Source organism: Pseudophryne corroboree, chromosome 1, assembly GCF_028390025.1.
Source record: "Pseudophryne corroboree isolate aPseCor3 chromosome 1, aPseCor3.hap2, whole genome shotgun sequence".
NCBI classification, from domain to species: domain Eukaryota; kingdom Metazoa; phylum Chordata; class Amphibia; order Anura; family Myobatrachidae; genus Pseudophryne; species Pseudophryne corroboree.
This window is the reverse complement of record NC_086444.1, coordinates 859,792,624-859,813,524: the sequence shown is the minus strand read 5'-3', so window position 1 is coordinate 859,813,524 and position 20,901 is coordinate 859,792,624. Positions and strand designations below refer to the sequence as shown.

General features: G+C 44.2%; 1 protein-coding gene across 7 annotated transcripts in view; it reads right to left on the bottom strand.

Moving 5' to 3' along the window:
- CSGALNACT1 (chondroitin sulfate N-acetylgalactosaminyltransferase 1) overlaps nucleotides 1–20,901 on the bottom strand; it is a 558,708-nt gene that overhangs the window by 71,798 nt on the left and 466,009 nt on the right. For all 7 annotated transcript variants that reach the window (XM_063919982.1, XM_063919986.1, XM_063919985.1 and 4 more), the window contains 2 exons: nucleotides 8,382–8,560; nucleotides 6,177–6,271 (listed from right to left, as the gene is read on the bottom strand). In XM_063919982.1, the coding sequence (XP_063776052.1) occupies nucleotides 6,177–6,271; nucleotides 8,382–8,560 (274 nt within the window). The remainder of the gene's footprint in view (nucleotides 1–6,176; nucleotides 6,272–8,381; nucleotides 8,561–20,901) is intronic.

The window sequence follows — 20,901 nt, the reverse complement described above, 5'->3', positions numbered from 1 at the left end:
CCAGCGTCGCGGTTCGTCTCCTTAAACCGCAACCGTATTGCAATTTAATGGGGGGTCCCTTAGTAGCAGCCACGCGAACCAGGAGAGCGTCTGCGGTGGTGTGGCTAGGAACCGGAGCACCTCCGCCGCAAGTACCTGGGAACAGAGCCAGCGAGAGTATGCGACGCCGCTGGGGTGGTGATGGAGCCGCAGCACAGTATGTCACACTGACATACGAAGTGCTGCAGCCCTTGAAGTATTCTAAAAAGCTTTTTCAGGGCTGCCTAGCGCAGCCCCCCCTGTTAAGACACCTGCTTCATGGAGGCACCAACTCTAAAACTGAGCTCACAGTGCCTGGAGGCGGGGTTATAGAGGAGGCCAGTCTAAAGCTTGGGACAGTCTAAAGCTTTAGCCTGTTGGTGCCTCTGGATCAAGATCCATCTCTACACCAGGGACGTGCAGTCAGGGGAGGCAGGGGAGGCAGTGCCTCCCCTGTCATTAATGATTGAAATAATACAAAGAAGATACTTATGGCACATATTTTGTGCTATAAGTATCATCTTTATATTATGTAATTAATTTTAATACTTTAAATTGGATTTGGAGGCACTGATAGCAGTGCCTCCCGTTGACAATGGGAACGGGAAAATGCTGGGGGCGAGGCCAAGCACTTGGGCTGTAACAGCCCATTAAAAAATATGCTGAAAGCGGCACTTCTATAAGTGCCGCGTTGACAGGGAGGCAGCTGTGATTGGACAGTGGATCAAGTCCTGGATCCACTGTCCAATCACCCATGCGTCGCGAGCGGGCGGGAGTGGCAGTGGGACCCGGCAGCAGAGCCAGATTACAGGGGGGTGCATAATCCGGAGGAGAGTGTGCGCTTTATTCATTGCCACTGCCCCTGGCCACTGCAGCGGGACACATCCCTTCCCTTCCCAGCCGCAGCTCAGACTTCAGTGGCGGAGGGTTCCCCAGCGCACCTCACATAGGAATAGGGTGAGTCCGCCAGCGGCTTCCACCGCCGCTCACCCAGCGGAACACATCCCTTCCCACCCCCAGCCACAGCATCAACAGTTCAGGTGGCAGTGGCGGCGGGTTCCCCAGCGCACCTTAGATAGAAGCAGTGCACAGGAGGATTGGTCCATACGCGGCCAATCTTCACTGTTAATCCCACCACAATTACAGCGGTGTGGTGGGTTCAATATAGCACATCCTTTGCTCCCCGTCCCTGCGCAGCGGCCGGCGGTTGTGTAGAGCGCTGTATTAGCTCACAGCTGCTCACCACCGCCAGCCGCACGCCGCTCACCGCCGCCAGCCACCCGCCACCAGCCGCCCGCTGTCGCCAGCCACCCGCCGCCGCCAGCAGCCCACCGCTCACCGCTGCCAGCAACAAATGAGGTAATGTTACCCTGCTGTCACCTCTCTCCCTGTCATTACTGTCCCTGTCCCTACTGTCACTCTCTCTCCCTGCTGTCACTGTCGTCACTCTCTCTCCCTGTCGTCGCTGTCTCTCCCTGTCATCACTCTCTCTCCCTGTCATCACTCTCTCTCCCTGTAGTCACTGTCGTCACTCTCTCTCTGTCGTCACTCTCTCTCTGTCGTCACTCTCCCTGTCTTCACTGTCGTCACTCTCTCTCCCTGTCGTCACTCTCTCTCTCCCTGTCGTCACTCTGACTGTCCCTGCTGTCACAATTTCAGCTCATTCAGTGTGCTATAATGTGAATGTCGGCTCATTCAGTGTACTACAATGTGAATTTTGGCTCATTCAGTGTGCTACAATGTGAATTTCAGCTCATTCAGTGTGCTACAATGTGACTGTCGGCACGTACCGTGTGCTACAATGTGAATTTCGTCACGTACCGTGTGCTATAATGTGAATTTCAGCTCGTACCGTGTGCTATAAGGTGAAAAGGGCACCAGTACTAGATAGTATAAGGGGTTCTACTACACTGGACACCCCCCCTATTGAGTGACCACGCCCCCTTTTCTGCATAATTGCATCCTTGACTTTTGCATACCCCCACTTCAAAATTTCCACTTCGACCACTATATATATATATATCAGTGCCTCCCCAGCCAATTACCTCACGTCACTGCTCTACACCCCGATGTATTCCCTGTGGAACACAGTGTACCCCGCTGCAGAAAAAAACTTTTTAAGGACTTGGTGCCTTCTTTTTGTCAGTAAATTTATAATAGATAATAGTGAAATAAACAGGAAAAAATGTTTTTAAATTCTACAAGATAAAAATAGGGTCCACTGACATACAGTATGTTATTTGATGTAACATTTGGTAAAAAAAATAATATACAGTACTGGGGTTATAGCCATAATTTGCTTGCATTTTAAAAAGGATTAAAAACGTATTTTCTATTCACCAAGGACCATACTGCACAATTCCAGCACATAAAGGTGGGACAAGGGTGACCATGCCCTCAAGCTGCCATGGTCATGCCCCCAAGTACACCCAAATACCATCCTCTGCAAAAGGGTGAAAAATTCAAGGAACATAGAATTGATGGACTCAGCCCCCAAAGCAATACTATTCTGTATATAGGATCAAAAGTATAACAGATTATTTAAAAAGTTTTAAAATACCTGCCATTTGTTGCCTATGGGGGTTATTCAGAGTTGTTAGCAAACAAAAAAAGTTAGCAATTGGGCAAAACCATATTGCACTGCAGGTGGGGCAGACTGTTAAAAATAACAATGTTATGAACGGTTTTGAAGGGAAAAATCGTCAGTTAAATGGTTAATACTGTAGTTTGAATTTATATTTTTGCACAGTTGAATTTTCTGCCTCTCCACAAACCAACAGGTACATCTGTAGTTTGCAGATTATGCACCTTGTAATGGGCAGGACTATTTGTGCAGAACCAAATGTGTTTGCAATCTGCATCCAATGCACTTTGGAAAGTAGGGGCCTAATTCAGTTGATCGCAGCAGCAAATTTGTTAGCAGTTGGGCAAAACCATGTGCACTGCAGGAGGGGTGGGCAGATATAACATGTGCAGAGAGAGTTAGATTTGGGTGGGGTGTGTTCAAACAGAAATCTAAATTGCAGTGTAAAAATAAAGCAGCCAGTATTTACCCTGCACAGAAATATAACCCAGCCAAATCTAAATCTATCTGCGCATGTTACATCTGCCACACCTGCAGTGCACATGGTTTTGCCCAATAAGTAACTTTTTTGGGTTGCTAACAACTCTGAATAACCCCCTATGTGTAATTCCTCCTTCACTGTACTAGTAAATAATTTCTTGGAATTTGGCACTGGTTCTGTCTCCAAATGGAACTGGCAGAACTCAGTTCCGCTCCATTCCAGCTCACTTTAACCCATGATGACACCTTCTCTAGCTAGGTATATTGTATACCTTTTACAGTACATTACATTCTAATGTGGTTCTCGGAAACTATTCCCTTATACTTTATTTGTCTCCAGGAGAGTTATTAAGCTTGTATTCTTAGAATATATATTCTGCTACTGCATACCATCCAACATGACCCTCTCCAGGAGGGACAGAATGCTCTGCTCCTGGACTTCCCTCTTAAATTATGATTGCCATCACCTGTGCTGAAACACCTTTCTTATTCATTCACCTGTCCAAAACAGGTACCGGCAATCACACATTAAGAGAAAAGTCCAAAGCAGAGCATTTTGTCCCTCCTGGAGAGGGTCATGTTGGGAGGTATGCTACTATACTATCCACACACAGTTCAAAAGTACTTAACAATGGCTCCTGCCTCCAGGCTAGAATTGCAGAATGTAAAGGTGGTATTGCTAATCTGATGTAGTGGTGGAACTACCGCCGGTGACTTGCACAGGGGCCTGCAGCACTGAAGGAACCCACAGGGCATTGAAAGTACCGTATACTGCAGCCATCGGGCACTCGGCCGCAACAAAGGAGAAAGTAGTCCAACCAGGGGAGAGCAAAAGGAGGAGGGCCCCACCCTCTCCCCCCGCCTCCTCCCTGATACTGCTGTTGCCGAGGTCCGACCTCACAACTAGTGGCCAGCCCAGGCACGAAAACCAGAGAAGAGGAGCCTGGCCTGCCTTTCTAGATTATCACACTACAGTGAGGGATGCCAGCCTGGGTCTACTCCATCACTGGTTAGTCTCGGGATGTGCCCCTGCTGTACTGGCCAGGGGAATATAGTCACATGCTGTTGCTGTAGATAGTCCACGATCCTTGCAGAGAAGCTAAGTGAAAGGTCAGTTATTCACTCACAGCATACTGTACTACCGATCTCTCTCCTCCCTCTGTCGTTCCCTCCCTTCCCTATTTCTCGCCCCCCTCTCTCTCTTTCTCTCCCTCCCTCACTCTCTCTACCTCCCCATCTTAATCTCTTGCTGTTTCTCCAATCCCTCTCTCTCCTACCATTGTCTTTCCTCAGCTCTTGTGTTAAACACCCTTGTTTTTCCTGCCTGTCTGCCCCACTGATACTTTTCCTTCATGTCCCAATTTACCAACTTTACTCTCTCACATACCCTCTGCTTCTACCCTTAACATTCTCACTTGTCACCTGCATGTCATTCTCTCACCATCACCCTCTGCCTCTCCCTGCCACCCTCTTCATGTCACCCACTGCTTCTTCCTTCTCCCTCTGCTTGTCATCCTCTCCCTATTACCCACTGCCTTTTCCTTTTACCCACTCTACATCACCCTCTGCCTCTCCCTATCACCATGTCACCCACTGCTTCTTCCTATCACCCACTCTACATCACCCATTGTGTTTCCCTATGACCCTGTTCCCCTCTGCCTCTACCTATCATCCACTGCTTGTGGTATATTCTTGATTTGGGGTGGGGCCCAAAGCATATTAGATGGTGGGCATAAGGCACAGGAGGTCCAGCCAATCCACAGAGGACACTTGCTCTCAGGTGATTGCATGTCATGTATGAGCATAATTTGCATATCTTCAAGAAAATAATTATCCCAGACTTCAAATTGTTCAATACACAACAGTGGGTCTGATTTAGATGTGGTTTGAGTTGCTATGGCTGCTGCTTACATAGCACTAATATGGTAATGCAGCAGGTAGTGTCTGATATATGTGGACACCTCCTGCTTGTATCAGTGTTGCATTCAGGGTGGAAGGGTCATTCAAGCCAGCTGCCACATATACTACAACAAACCAGAATATCTCTGTCATCTGACTCAGATCCTCGCCTTGGCACTCCCCACAACGGCACTGACAGTCTGCAGCCATAGTGCAGCTATGTCACAGGCCCATACTTCACATGCGCAAAGTACCAAACATCAGTACTTTGCGCTATGCACCACAGATACTATGGGAGCTGAACCAGGCCCCATGTGTGGTCTCTTCTCCAGGGTCACAACTTGATAATCACTTCTAAGCCCACTTTAAGCACATCCTTTAGACACTGCCCTTCTCTTAGGCAATCCCTGTATTGTACCTATTGCAGCTTTGCAGACTGGTAATATATTAGTAAATCCAGCTCTTGAAAGTGTAGCAGCTACTCACTGCTAGTTCTCTACCCTAAAAAATGGCTGTACAAGCCCAGATCATACATTCTCTTTATCCTTTGGATAGATCTTCTCAGAAAGTTCCTGATGTACTGGGTCATGATAGTATAGCAGATATTCATACAGTACATAGAGAAATGCAAAGTAGCAGACACTTTAGCCAAGGGCTAATTCTGTGATGCTAGTCCCATTGTCCATTCACAATAGCATAATATAAAACACATCCAATATGCAACAATCACACTAAAACACTAAATAAGACATAACAATTATACACAAAATATTATAGACAGGATGCCATTTAAACACCGCTGTACCCTAACTTTCAGTCACAGCCTGTGAATCCAGAAATGTATGGGAACTGTTCTGTTTGTTTTAGCACTTTCTGGGGAAAAAGTACAGTAGGTGTTGAACCATCTAATATCCAGTGGATACATTTCAAATCGTTTGTTGTTTGACTTGTCTTGGACTGTAGCACAAGATAAGCCAACTGTCTACCCTCTGAGGTGAGAGAGGAAGAGATGCAGTCCAGTTGTGTGTCTATAAGGATATTATCTGCGCCATCTTTCTGAAGGCAACACCAGGAAGATGGCGCTTTCAGCAACAGGCATGAGGTACCTGCTGCACGGTGAGGGGCTCCTGCCCCATCTGTTACAATGCCCCCGTCTCAATCTGCATTGACCTTCCATTGTCTGTAAATTACTTACCAGTTGCTGGTCAACAGAAGGAATTAGATCATGATGCCCATAGATTATAGCAGGATTATACTGGCTGAAAAGGACTGGATAGAAAACTCTCTTCCCTAAATGGGAGACAAAATGCAAACATTTCAGTTCACTTAGCACGGACTTCTCAGGCCAACAATACTAACTGTAAATATAGCATCATCTTGTGATAAATAAAATAAAAAGAAATAAAAGATCATGGGAAATTCAATAAAGCATAAAAACACGTGTACAAGGGGCATTTGGAACCGTGAGGCGACAATGCTATTGCATGGAGTTGTGCTGTATGTGGGAGTAACATGGGTGTGTAGCTAGAGTCCCATACTATTCATGTGTACAGCTAAGGATTCCTGTGTCAGACAGATCTCTTGCACCGAGCATCAAGGGCGTAGCTATCATAGGTGCAGGGAGTGCAGCTGCTATGGGGCCCAGCGCTGAGAGGGGCCACCTTCATTGTCAAAGTTACATGTGTTATATACATTTTCCACACTTGGAGGTACATAGTGGCCCTTACCAATTTTTGCCTTTGGGCCTACAAATTAATTTGTTTTGGCCCCTGCACATTCTCTATGTACTGTGGTATAAAATGAACTGGGGGCACTGTAATGTGGCACAATATGAACTGGGTACACTGTATGTTATAATGTGAATTGGGGGTACTGTATGGCAAAACGTATACTGGCAGCGCTACAATGTGACATAATGAGAATTAGAGCATTACTATGGCTCATAAATAAACTAGGGCACTACTAATGGGCATAACATAATCTAAGGCACTGCTATGGTTCAGAAAATGAACTAGGGTGCTACTATTGGGTATACAATTAACATCTACTGTGGAGAGACGTCTCTAGAAGCATTGGGACAGGGGTCCCGTCAAAATAATGCTATGGGGCCCCCAAAGTTCTGGCTACGCCTCTGCCGAGCATGGTTCCGCTACTAATAAAGGCAGTTGTGTCTGTAGACATATCAGCCACACGGATCCTCACAATAGCTCTACGGAAACTCAGCATAAGGTAATACATGAGGCTGCCGAGACATCACGCAAACACAGCCACTTTGTGTCCCGTGCAGAATCAGCCCCTTAATCTTTAGCTCCCATCTCTAGTAGCTTACCAAAGGCCAACATCTCAGCTGTTCGTTTCCACCTTGAAGCAACCAGGAATGTGAACACGATACTACCGCAGTCTGCACTAAGAATGACTAAGGGATGACATCCGCACCTTCTGGACTCGGATTTGGGGACCCCATGAGGATTGTTTATTAAAGAATACTGCTAGCCACAATAAGTATCAGCTTCTCTTCTTCTTATGGCTTAGAACTTCTGAACATTAGTCCCTTTTGTATGGCACAGACCACAGTGCACTAATATTGTGTACAATGATTGTACGGGAGATAATACATACATACAAGTTACAATGGTTTATTAACATGTATTCCAAAACCAAACAATACTGTTAGTTACTGGAGCCTAATCATGCAATAACCAGAATTATCCACAACATGGGACAGTGTAGCCAGGAACTTCTATTAGTCTGGGCTGGTGCATATGGAAAAGTGCAGTATATATTGGTGCATATAGAAAACTGAGGTATATCTTGGTGCATATGGAAAAGTGCGGTATATCTTGGTGCATATGGAATAGTGCAGTATATAATGGTGCTTCAGATATTGATTTAGGAACCACAGATACATTTTAATAGCTGTTCTCATATAACATTATTTCTATCAGCCTAAATCATCACCTGATATTTGACTACTAGCATTTTTCTTTTCATGCCACTGTTTTTAATATTTTTTTATTGGATTGTTAATTATGTATTCAATTTGTTTATATTGTACTTTGATGGTGCGTTTTATTTGTTCACAGTGGATTTGATAGCACTGGAATTACTTTCAGGTGTCCATCTTAAATATCAGTTGTGAAGGAAACCATTGCAAAGCCATAAGTGGAGTCATTCATTTTAGCTGGTGATACAGTATCTAAGAAAACTAACGAAAAGTTGCGGTAAACAATGGAAAACAAGTGTCACTAAAATAAAAATTGAGGTTCAGCAATAAACCCAAACAATATCTAGCAAAATAAAATGCAGTGTGTCACTTCCACAATGCAAAGAAAGAAAAGAAGCTATGCTTGAGATGAGAGAAAGTAGCTAAGATCTGAAAGTCCTGCTGGGCAGATCATACCTGGCTGGGTGTTTATTCTGCATGTGTTCATAAACTCTGCATTGAAGTATATATCCACATCACAAAAAAATAGAAGAACATTATTTCCTTTCCAGGCACGAGCTCCAACATCTAATCCTTTTCCACGGGAGAATTCCTCATTCAGCTGAATGAAAGTGAAGTTCTTGAAGTTTGCAGTCCTGGAAAGACAATACGAAAAAAAATAATATGTAGTGGCAAAACCACACCATATACTCTATTTGTAGCATCATATGGACAGTTTACCCCTTTTACACCAAAATCCAGGGTCCAACCTGGGTTTTGGAACACGTTTCCAATCCGGGTCAGACCCCTGGGCAGTCCGACCTGGGTTTTTTCCTGGGTTGGCCCCGTTTACACCGCATATGGTGCAGTGTTACCTGTTTTGACGGCACTTAAAGATGACATCTCCAGGCGCTGGTGATCCGGCTCTTCCTATGCTGTAAATAGGACCTGGATCACCTGTTCACACTGCCCCATTAACTGGGTCCTCACTACCCGGGTTGGAGTCCCAGGCCACTGTACCCGGGTTTTGGGGACCCTTTTAGACTGAGCTGTGATCCGTTACCCTAGTAATGGCCCAGGTTATTGCGGCAGTCAAAGGGGGTATTAGAAATGTGTAAACTTGTTTCTTCTGTTTGTTTTATTATTATGTGAATTTATAGTAAGTAATAATAATATTATAACATAATATAATAACACATACAAACTTTTATTGTTTAACATCAAATATGACATTGTTGCTATGCATCTAAAATGTAGTCTCTAACTAAAGCGGACATCTATCACATGCTGAGGAGGAAGAGATTATTATGCATTGATTTTTGTTATTCTCGTCAAAACAAATGCATTGCATGAATTCAGAATTTAATGCTGACATGGCGGTAATATTGACAGACATGCAGATATTAAGCAGTTTCGACACAGGTGAGTCCCATGTGGACCGTAATCTGGCACTGTCCAGATAGCAACATGTACAGTATAATGTTGACAATGGGACTGCATACCCACTGGAGATACTGTTATGCTGGGTACACGCTAGACAACATGCAAACGATACAATGTCGCTCACGATTTCCCTTGGAACTTCCGGACAAATGATATTGGGGGTCATTCCGAGTTGATCGCTCGCTAGCAGTTTTTAGCAGCTGTGCAAACGCATAGTTGCCGCCCACAGGGGAGTGTATTTTTGCTTTGCAGGAGTGCGAACGCCTGTGCAGCAGAGCGCCTGCAAACACAATTTGTGAAAAGCAAGACCAGCCCTGTAGTTACTTATCCTGTGCGATGACTGCTGCGACTAGTGACACGGTAATGATGTCAGATACCCGCCCAGCAAATGCCCGGCCACGCCTGCGTTTTTCCAAACACTCTTAGAAAACGGTCAGTTGACACCCAGAAACTCCCACTCCCACTTGCGTTCGGCTGTGCGATTGGAATCGTCGCTAGAACCAGTGCAAAACCACAAAGGACTTCGTAACCGTACGACGCGCGTGCGCATTGCGGTGCATATGCATGCGCAGATTAGCCGTTTTTTTCACTGAACGCTACGCAGCGACCAACGGCAGCTAGCGATGAAATCAGAATGACCCCCATTGTATGTACACTGAGTGACTTTACGAAAGTCCAAACAATATATACGTTAGTCGTTTGACACTACCAAATTGTTGGGTTTCAGCCTAATTTAACATCATTTGATGTTTGTAGCGTACACACTGGCGATTTGACGTTACATGTACAGACAACAGAGGACGTCACTAGCGTTCTGCGGGAGCGTACATCATAATGACACAGTGCTTACACACTAAACGATTTAAAGAATTTGTAACGCATGGTCATTATCAGCAAATTAATTTACAAAATGTCTAGCCAGAGCCGGCCATTGGCATAGGCAAACTAGGCAATTGCCTAGGGCATTTGATATGCCTAGGGGCATCATCAGCTTCTGCTGATTAAAATGATATGCGGCATTCCTATATTCTGTATGTAGCATTTCATATGCAGATACAGTCACAGTTGCACACAGTATATTGGCGTGCTGCATATCAGTTTAATCAGTAGAAGCTGCTTGTGCATCCTAGCCACATAGCAATGCAAATAAGATGCATTTTCATTAAAAAAAAAAGGTGCCCGACGTTAGCATTGATGCAACATTTGTGAGGACACATCTGTATCCAAGCAGAGGCAGAGGTCACAGTGTTAGTGGAAGTGTGAGTGCTGTGTGCATGTGAGTGGGTTGGTTGTGCAGTAGTGTTCAGAATATGTGTAAGGAGCATTATGTGTGTCATGTAAAAATGTATTAATAATGTGCAACATATGTATAAAGGGCCACTATGTGTGTCATTATGTGTATAAGGGCATTATTAATGTGCGGCATATGTGTAACAGGGTACTACTGTATGTGTGTCATTATGTGTATAGGGGCACTAATAATGTGCAGCAAATGTGTAGGGGGCACTATGTGTGTCATTATGTGTATAAGGGCATTAATAATGTGTGGCATATGTATAAGGGACATTATGTGTAAAAGGGCATTATTAAAGGTTGTCATAATGTGTAAGGTGCATTATGTTTATAAGGACATTAATATGTCTCATATGTGTAAGGGGCATTACTGTGTGGAATTGTGTATAAATGCATTACTAATGTGTGGCATTATGTGTATAAGGTGCTCTACTATGTGGCGTTGCATAGAGAAAGGGCATTACTGTGTCATCTAATGTGAATAAAGAGCAATAGGGTGTGGTGTAATGTAAATAAGGAGCAATACAGTGTGATGTAATGTGAATAAGGGGCTCTACTGTGAGGCGTAACGTTTATAAGGTAAAGTGATACTACTGTGAGATGTAATATGAATTATGGACACTATCGCAAGATATAATGTGAATAAAGTTGCAGTACTATGTGGCGTAATTGGAATTGGGGTTACTATTGTGTGGCCATGCCCCTTCCCAGCAAGAAGATGCCCCTTTTTGGGCTGTGTGTCAAATGTGCGAACTGTTCCTATTTAAAATATAGGGGGTACAAGGACTGCTATGGGTGAGGGGTGATGGTGCTGGGAAAGAGGTGCAAGGTCAGAGGCAGAACCAGCGGTGGTGCTAGGGGGCACCAGCAAAAATCTTGCCTAGGGCATCATATTGGTTAGGGCCGGCTCTGTGTCTAGCCATCTTTACTGAAAAGAAATCAACTTCAGCATGAAAGGAAAAATATTTTCTGCTGTAAACACATACACTGATGAGTGGGGCTCACCAGCTGGCTAATTTATGTTCACATAAGAACCTACAGAAGTGTCAGGGTAGCATGGTGTGGCTTAGCCGTGCCACACCATTGCAGTCCTTGGTGCTGCTAACATTTGCGGGTGCGTACATACGCACCCGTGAACGATGCAGACATAACCGGACTAAAACGCGGGTAGCAGGAGCATACCTGCCCACTACTCGTGCCCATAGACTGCGGTAGAGTCCCCCACCATATGTGGTGCAGCGGGAGTGTCTTACTCCCGCTGCCTGCATACGCACACCGGTTCTCTGGAATCTTTGCCAGCAATGCGAAGGCATCCCAGGCAAAGATGTATAAGAGCACAGCTGAAATTAGTGTACACCAACTCTCTCACAATCATTCATCAATCTCGAGGCTTCAAATACCAATATATCAAAGCCTTTATTATTCTTAAGCAGTCATTAATAGGAGGACTACATAACTTACTAGTCACCAAGTAAATGCTCTTAGCAAAAGACAGACAATCACTTAGATGTGATGATGATAAAAAAAAAATTTTTTTGTCTAAAACTAACCCAATAATAAGCCATAAATACAGCTAGGAGGAGTGTGCAATAAGTTTCCGAATATGCAGTGCATAAGTAGAGTAGACACAAACTCAGCAATGGCAGGGGAGGCGGGCATTGAGCTGCAGGATCTCGTTGGCAATGGCGGCAGCGGCTGGGGAGGCAGGCACTGGCAGTGGCGGGAGCTACAGTACCATGGCAGTAAAGGCAGCGTTGGGGGAGGCAGGCGCCGCAGGATACATAAAGGGGTGTTTCCAGATATAGTTATGTGAGTATATATATATATATATATATATATATATATATATATATATATATACATATACAAAGTCTGCTAGGACCGGCACTCCCCCATCCAGATCTCAATGCTCAGGTGCCCTCTTAGGTAGAGATTGTTCACCTTGACAAAGGGGCGCATAGACCCCGAAACGTTGGATCACTTTGTGTGAAATATATTTGAATTCGACAGACTCAGAGTGCCGCTTCATCTGTTCAATCTATATATATATATATATATATACAAAGTAGATGTTCCTGGTGACCGGTGCCACAAGACAATGACCCCCTCACCACAGAAACAGGCGGCACTCCACGGATTTGAAAGTGAAAAAAATTCTTTATGCAACAAGCATCATGTAAAATCCAACGTTTCAACACCACGCTGGGTGTTTTTCTCAAGGATACATGGGTGAAAAACAAACATATGTGAGGTGTTCTTACCTTAAGTACTCTTCTAATGTCAGCACGGGCGCAGGTGCGGCGGGCGGGAGAGACGCCGGCGGCTCCGGCCACGGGCGGCTGGAAATGACGTCACCGTTGCTAGGCTACCAGGACGTGTCAGCGCCCGGCGCATCGCGTCATCGTGCTGCAAAGGAACAGAGTGTGAATTAAAACAAATGTAACAGAGTGAAATAATTAATAGGAGGAAACAAAATAACGTTTCCAAATAGTGTAAGTGAGTGAAGATTAAAAAATAACTGGACGATCGTGTGTGTGAGATGAAAGTTAACCAATAAAAAGTAATTATGTGGCAATACCCGTCTGTAACATCTTAATTATTCAATGAAGCATGATGTTTGGAAACATCAGCTGTATAGCTGCAATGCACACCTTAAATTAAGCATACTTGACTGTACTAAAGAGTGTGGTTAACTGCAGCAGAGACAAAGCATGGAAAAACAAAGGCATGTAATGAAACATATAGTTGTAAAAAAGGAAAGTGCAAGAACAAAGGCATGTACTGAACCAAACAAATAAATTTAAAGAAACACACTCCATGCTAATTTTTCATTGAGTCCGTTAGGGGAAACTGAATTCAATGTTGAAATCCACCGCATTTCTCGTTGGGACAGCAACTTTTGTCTGTCACCACCACGATTGGGCATTGGTCCCAATGCCCAATCGTGGTGGTGACAGACAAAAGTTGCTGTCCCAACGAGAAATGCGGTGGATTTCAACATTGAATTCAGTTTCCCCTAACGGACTCAATGAAAAATTAGCATGGAGTGTGTTTCTTTAAATTTATTTGTTTGGTTCAGTACATGCCTTTGTTCTTGCACTTTCCTTTTTTACAACTATATGTTTCATTACATGCCTTTGTTTTTCCATGCTTTGTCTCTGCTGCAGTTAACCACACTCTTTAGTACAGTCAAGTATGCTTAATTTAAGGTGTGCATTGCAGCTATACAGCTGATGTTTCCAAACATCATGCTTCATTGAATAATTAAGATGTTACAGACGGGTATTGCCACATAATTACTTTTTATTGGTTAACTTTCATCTCACACACACGATCGTCCAGTTATTTTTTAATCTTCACTCACTTACACTATTTGGAAACGTTATTTTGTTTCCTCCTATTAATTATTTCACTCTGTTACATTTGTTTTAATTCACACTCTGTTCCTTTGCAGCACGATGACGCGATGCGCCGGGCGCTGACACGTCCTGGTAGCCTAGCAACGGTGACGTCATTTCCAGCCGCCCGTGGCCGGAGCCGCCGGCGTCTCTCCCGCCCGCCGCACCTGCGCCCGTGCTGACATTAGAAGAGTACTTAAGGTAAGAACACCTCACATATGTTTGTTTTTCACCCATGTATCCTTGAGAAAAACACCCAGCGTGGTGTTGAAACGTTGGATTTTACATGATGCTTGTTGCATAAAGAATTTTTTTCACTTTCAAATCCGTGGAGTGCCGCCTGTTTCTGTGGTGAGGGGGTCATTGTCTTGTGGCACCGGTCACCAGGAACATCTACTTTGTACATACCACTGAGGAGGGCACCCCGGTCCATACAACAGCAACTGTTCCTGAGTGCCAACTACGTCCACTACATATATATATATATATATATATATATATCTATCAGGAAACTGGCGGCGAGTCCCCTGGTGTGGTGTTGCAGCTAATCTGCGCCGGCATGAGGCTACCAGCAGTTTCTGCTAACAAGCAGAAATTGCGAACGCTCCGCAATTTTGCTTGTTCAACTGGGGGAGGCTCCGGTCAGCATGCTGGGTGGCCTTGCCCTGCAATGGGCGGCCCCCAGAATGCGATACAAAGGATAGCAAATTCTGCTGATTAGCAGAATTTGCTATCCAACCTGAATTAGCCTCATAAGCAGCATTGCACTGCAAAGTAGTCAGCATGTTCACTTCCTTCACAAACTCATTATGGAGCTCAACAGAGGCCATTGGAGAGCCATGATCTTCTACAACTACAAGAGTGGTGCGACAGCAGGAGAGTTTTTCACTGTATTTGATTGGTTTTCAGAATTCCGGCACAGGAGACTGTCCCCGGAAGATGAGGAGCAATGCTGCTTGGTGGACGACAGGGTGACTGTGGACCTGTTAAGAGAAGGAAATAGGCATCTCATCTGGATCCATGCGCTTGATACCCACAAAAAGCTTGGTCTGTGCAAGGTTTCTGCAAGCTGGGTGCCCCATCAGCTGACTCGAGAGCAGAAGGAGGCTTGGGTTCACTTGGGGCCCACAACACGCTGGCCAGGTTTAATGGTGGTCACTGAAACTCTGTCTGGGATATCATCAGTTGCGATGAATCCTAGATCTACAGTTTTTACCCTGAGACCAAATAACAATCGGCCCAGTGGACCCCAGATAGAGGAGCACCGCCACAGACGTTCCGACATGAGTGCCACATGGCAAAGCAGATGGTGGCTGTTTTCGTGGCCAAGACTGGTCATGTAGCTCCCGTATCACTCATGCAGCAACACACCACCACTGGGGACTAATAAGTCAACCAATGCCTGCCGCAAGTGCTGGAAGACATTTCCAGCCACCGTCCAAGATCTCACACTCTTTGTGCCCTCCTCCATCATGAACCTGCCCACAAGTGGTAGATTTTCTGGCCCATGAACATATCCAGGAGCTTGGTCATCTGCCGTACAGTCCAGACCTGGAATCCTGTGACCGCTTCATGTTCCCACAAATCAAGCGCAAGATGTGTGGGATTAATGTTGAGTCATGGGAAGCTGCAGTGCAGACCTTCACCCAGCATGTAGAAGACATACCGGCTTCACCAAGTGGTTTCAGTGCATGCCACTTTACATTGAATTCACTGGTGAATACTTTGAAAAAAATGTAATGTTTACTTTGTAAATATAATACTTTTTGTGCATCCCGAAACTTACTGCACACCACTCATTCTGTAATGCTGTAGTATTTCTAGAAGGGCATTAGATAACAATAATTTATACCCAAAAAAACTTTGTTATTATGCTCTCTAAAAATTCATTATAGGTGATAATGACCGAAGAAATAAAACTGATTATCAAAGCATAGAAAAGGTAATGCCCAGTTATGATGACAGGGACATTGCTATAACATAGTATGCATTTGAGAAAAGAGAAAACGGCTTCTATAGCCTCATAATGTTTTACACAGGAGAGAAAATGGTTTTCAGTGATATAGTGTACAATGTCTGCAAACGTATATAGGTGTTCAAATACTGTTTTACAACATTGTAATGAGTAATACATTTTTATCTGTGTTTTTACTATTGTACTCTGGTGGATACACTAAGGATGGAATGTAACAACGGCAAATTAATGGAAAATCTCTGAAAACTGACATTTTCAGAGTTTTGACTGCATTCACTAGGTTTCAAGCTCCGGATAGCGACGTGTGCCAAGTTGGTTCATCCGCTATAAGATTTTTATTTTAAAATGACTATTTTGGAAAGTTTAATTGTTATTGGAGATTTTAAGATTTAGCCTGAATTATCTTGTAAAAATGTCACTGACATTTATAAAACACAGTGGGAAATTGAAAAAGCATTGAGGTGCATTGTTATAGAATACACCCCCCTGTAACGACAGCCTGGAGCACACCGAACTGTTATGGGGTGTGCCAAGGCTAAGTAATGGCATTAGTCAGTTTTTCCTCTACACCTGGAGGAAATAAAATATGCCACTACTCAGATTTTTATAAACATCAAAGTCAAGGAAGCAAATCATCAAAGGAGAGGGTCAAACCAGCATAATAAACAGATTATCCAACATGTAAAATAAGGATTACTCCATAAAACCATGTGTATATAAATCTACATGAAAGCTGTTTGATTGCAAGTTTCATACAGCAAAGATATTTGTAACACAAAGAGCAATTTCTCTGGGAAAATAGATTATTCTTTAAACGTATTTTCAAGATGACAATACAAAGATGTAAAAAATGATCTTATAACCCCTTCAATACCCAATGGTGCAAAAAAAACTATGCTTTTTTTGTGATTAAAGCATTAATACTTTAATGTGTACTAGGAAGCATGATTGTAAGTTGCTAGTCTGGCATATAGCACAATTAATTCTCTGGATTTGTTATAAAAAGAAATAAATAAAAAACCACACACCCTGTAGAATCAGGACAATTATTTCAAGTGAATATAGTAGTAGCCAATCACAATGCCATAGTTATACATGGCCATAAACTTATAAAAGCTACTTATACGGGTATATTCAAAAACTGCACTTTCCGACTTTTTTAGGTCAAACTTGAATTCGACCTATTCAATTATAGTGCCGTTTTCCGACTTTTTAAAAAATCCGACTTGTCGGAAAACACGTGGATCGCGGGCGGATTAGCCGCGGATCCACGTGTTTTGTCAGATTTGCGGGCGATTCAGACATTTTTTTGGCCCATTTACAATAATGTCAATCCGACTTCAAAAAAAGTCGGATCAGCATTGTCGAAAACAGGCAAAAACCTGTCGGAATTACTTGCAAATTGAATACTGAACTGTCAGATCCTCTCCGTCGGAGAAGATCCGACAGGCATTGAGAATAGACCCCATAGTCCGTTTCACATTCATTCTTTCTGATGGCATGAAAAGAAAAATGTCTCTTTTACCCCTTTCACACTCAGTGGCAAACGCAGGATTTCTAGAGGGGGGTTTCCAAATGCAGTCCACAATCTCCCACCCTACGGAACATTGGAACAAGAGTGGGAGTTTGGGGTAGCGGTAGAAGAACCTAGTACCGACCCTGGACATTAATATACACATTGGTCTTTTTATACACTGGATACTGTATTGAATGGGTGGCACTTGATATGCTGGCTGTCGGGATCCCGGCGCTCAACATACCGGCGCCGGAATCCCAACAGCGGGCATACTGAGAACTATTTTCCCTCTTGGGGTGTCCACGACACCCCTGGAGGAAGAATAAATAGCGTAGCACACCACTGTGCCCACAGCGCGGCGAGCGCAGCGAGCCCGCAAGGGGCTCTTTTGTGCTCACCCCGCTGCCGTTATACCGGCGTCGGGATGCTGGCCGCCGGGATCCCAAGCGCTGGCATACCGTAGTACACCCGCATTGAATACAGTCTTAATATTGAACACTATAAGTGGTCAATAATATAGGCTGTGTCAAACATATTTAACTAATATAAATAAAATAAGTGGTCAGGGAAAGGTTAAACACCCCATAATGAATAAATACTCAAACATTAGAGAACCAGTAGGAGACAGAACTGCACTTTCTAAGCACACATTCTCCCACCTCATGGTAAGGCTCCTGTCTCTTCTTTCTGGCAGCTACTCTCTGGTCCAATGCACTGATTGAGGGCTCAGATGCAAACACTCAGTAAACTTGGTAGAAGAAGCAGTTACCACTGGGCATGTGCAGCAGCTCTGCTCTGTCCCTTAAACTGCATGTTGTGGCAGCAGCTCTAGTAATCGTATTATATTCTGTTGCTATTGTTGTCATAATCTAAGTTACTGGCCATGAGGAGGGGGGTTTCCAGGCAACCGGAAACCCCCCATGCATTTGCCTTTGTCACTAGCACAAAAATTCCCAGCTTGTACATCTGAAAGGGGTATTGGTGTCTCATATGAGAATCTTGTCTCTGGCACACATCTGTCTATTAAAAGCTATAACTAGGGATTTGATTTGACAAGTCAAGTAATAATGACATACATTTTTCATCATTAATAATGCATGATGCCTGTACTCAATATTACATTAACAAAATTAAATGGTGAAATAAGAGACAACATTTTTACTAATATGTGGTAGACTAAAAAATTTGAAAGTTTGGGTATGTGTGTTAACTTGGAAAGTAAATGTCTCTAAGACCAATATTTAAATCCATTGCTTTTCTAATGTTATCATTTATCTAAGAATGTCACCAGAGTGTGAAGCACAGAACAATTGATGAGAAAGATAAAACTGCAATATAACACACATAAATATTTTATGAACATTACTTCGTGCTCCAAAGAGTTCACTACAAGAAGGAGGAATAAGAAAAAAAAAGAAAAAAAGAAACATTGTATTATTTAGCATCATCTGAATATGAGCTTGGCACGACCCTCCCCTTTTTTTGGGGGGTGGGGGAGGGGGGGGGCACTCTTCATCTTGCCCTGGGCTCCGAAAACCCTAGTTACGCCTCTGGCCTGAAAGCTGTGCGTTCTGACTCCTTTCTATCATAGCCAGAATTCAGCAATTTGTGCTACACTAGCTATTCTGAGGAGCAGAACCAGTTGGGCTAGCTTTCGCTCCCCAAATGATGCTAAACATTGCTGGCCAGGACTTACTGGCAGTTGCTGTGGCTCCAGCATTTGAATTTTGGACTGTGCTGCAGCCCCATATCTGGAGCCACCACTAGTAGGTACTAACTACTGCATACAAAAAACACCCCGCAAGACCTGCCATTTGGGAGATGCTCTGAGCCAGTCATCTAGCCATCAGAATTTGGCCTTGTCAAAGACACTTAGATCTTTATGCTGCCTGTATTGGTAACCAGAACGCCGCTGCGGCCCTCCATAGTGGGCCCAGCAGTGCCTAGTGCTGTCCAGCACAATAGAGGATGGGGGTGACGCTGTATCACTCTGCCAGTCTCCCCCACCTCAGGTTCTGGCTGGTTCCTTTCTGCAATACAGTGTACGTGATGTCATGCTGCTGCAGTGAGGAGCGCGAAGAGAAGCAGACACACTGGGGGGAATTCAAATGTTTGAAAAGTCGGTTGGGTGTGTGTTTTTTTCCTGTCTATTAGATAGGAAAAAACAGACACCAACTGACTTTTTTTAACAACTGAATACCCCCCACTGTGTGCAGAAGACAACGAAGGAGGTGAGATGCAGCTAGAGGGAATGGAAAAAGACTGCTGTATCAAGTGGGACATGGGGTAGGTGAGAAGCTGCTGGAGGGAGTAGGACATGTGGGGAGATCAGAGACTGATGGAGGGAGTGGGATATGGGGAGGCGAGAGACTGCTGGAGGGAGTGGAAAATGTGGGGAGACGAGAGGGTGCTGGTGGGACAGGGGGAGTTGAAAAGATTGCTGGAGGATTACAGGGGGAGGTGAGAGGATGCTCTGGGAACATAGTGGGTGGTGTGAGGATGCTGGAGGGACACAGGAGGAGGTGAGAGGCTACTGGTGAGACAGTGGGAGGTGAGCATTTGCTGGAGGGACACAGGGGGAGGTGAGCGGCTGCTGGAGGGACGACTTGGGGGGGGGGGGGGGTGGATGATGCTGGTGAGTCACAGGGGTGTGGTGCTGTAAAGATGCAGAAAGGATGTCCCTAAAGAGACGTAGAAGGATGGTGTCTCTATGATGTTTGATGAGGGAAGTTCACATTTTGCCCTGCCCCAAAACTTATGTTGCTATGTATTATCTGGTTTAACCTCTGTTGCATGAAGAGGACATATTCCTGTGTATACAGGTGGATTCCATACCACATGATCTCCTAAATGCATACTGAATACTATTCTCAAGACACGGTCTGCCTATGGGGCTCAACGTCATCAGTGGTCTCCCGTTGCAGAGATACCACCATACTGTATAGGTAAGAGAAGACTCGAGCACAGGGGAGACATACGGGGTTGCAAAAAAAGAAAAGAAAACATGGGGTAACCAACTGACGAAGACTTGTTTGTGGGCTAGCAGAAAAATAAGAGTAACACTGATGTCATAAAACCTATTTTTTTGTTATTACGTAACCTACAGTAAACACTGTAGTCTCAGCTAGTGGCAGGAGTGTTAAAAAAGCATAGAGCATCTGTATTTCACACTATCATGGCCCCTAAAGGTTCTAAGTTGCACCAAACCCATCAATATCCCATCATATTGAGGTTTTACCTTGTTCTCGCACTTCCCTTATCTGTGCTTCCAATGTGTGTTTTAGTACCAATATAAGTATATAGCCAGAATTTTAAACAACAGTTTTCAGGGGGCAACATTTTTTTTATTTTTTTTATTTGCTCAGGGCACCG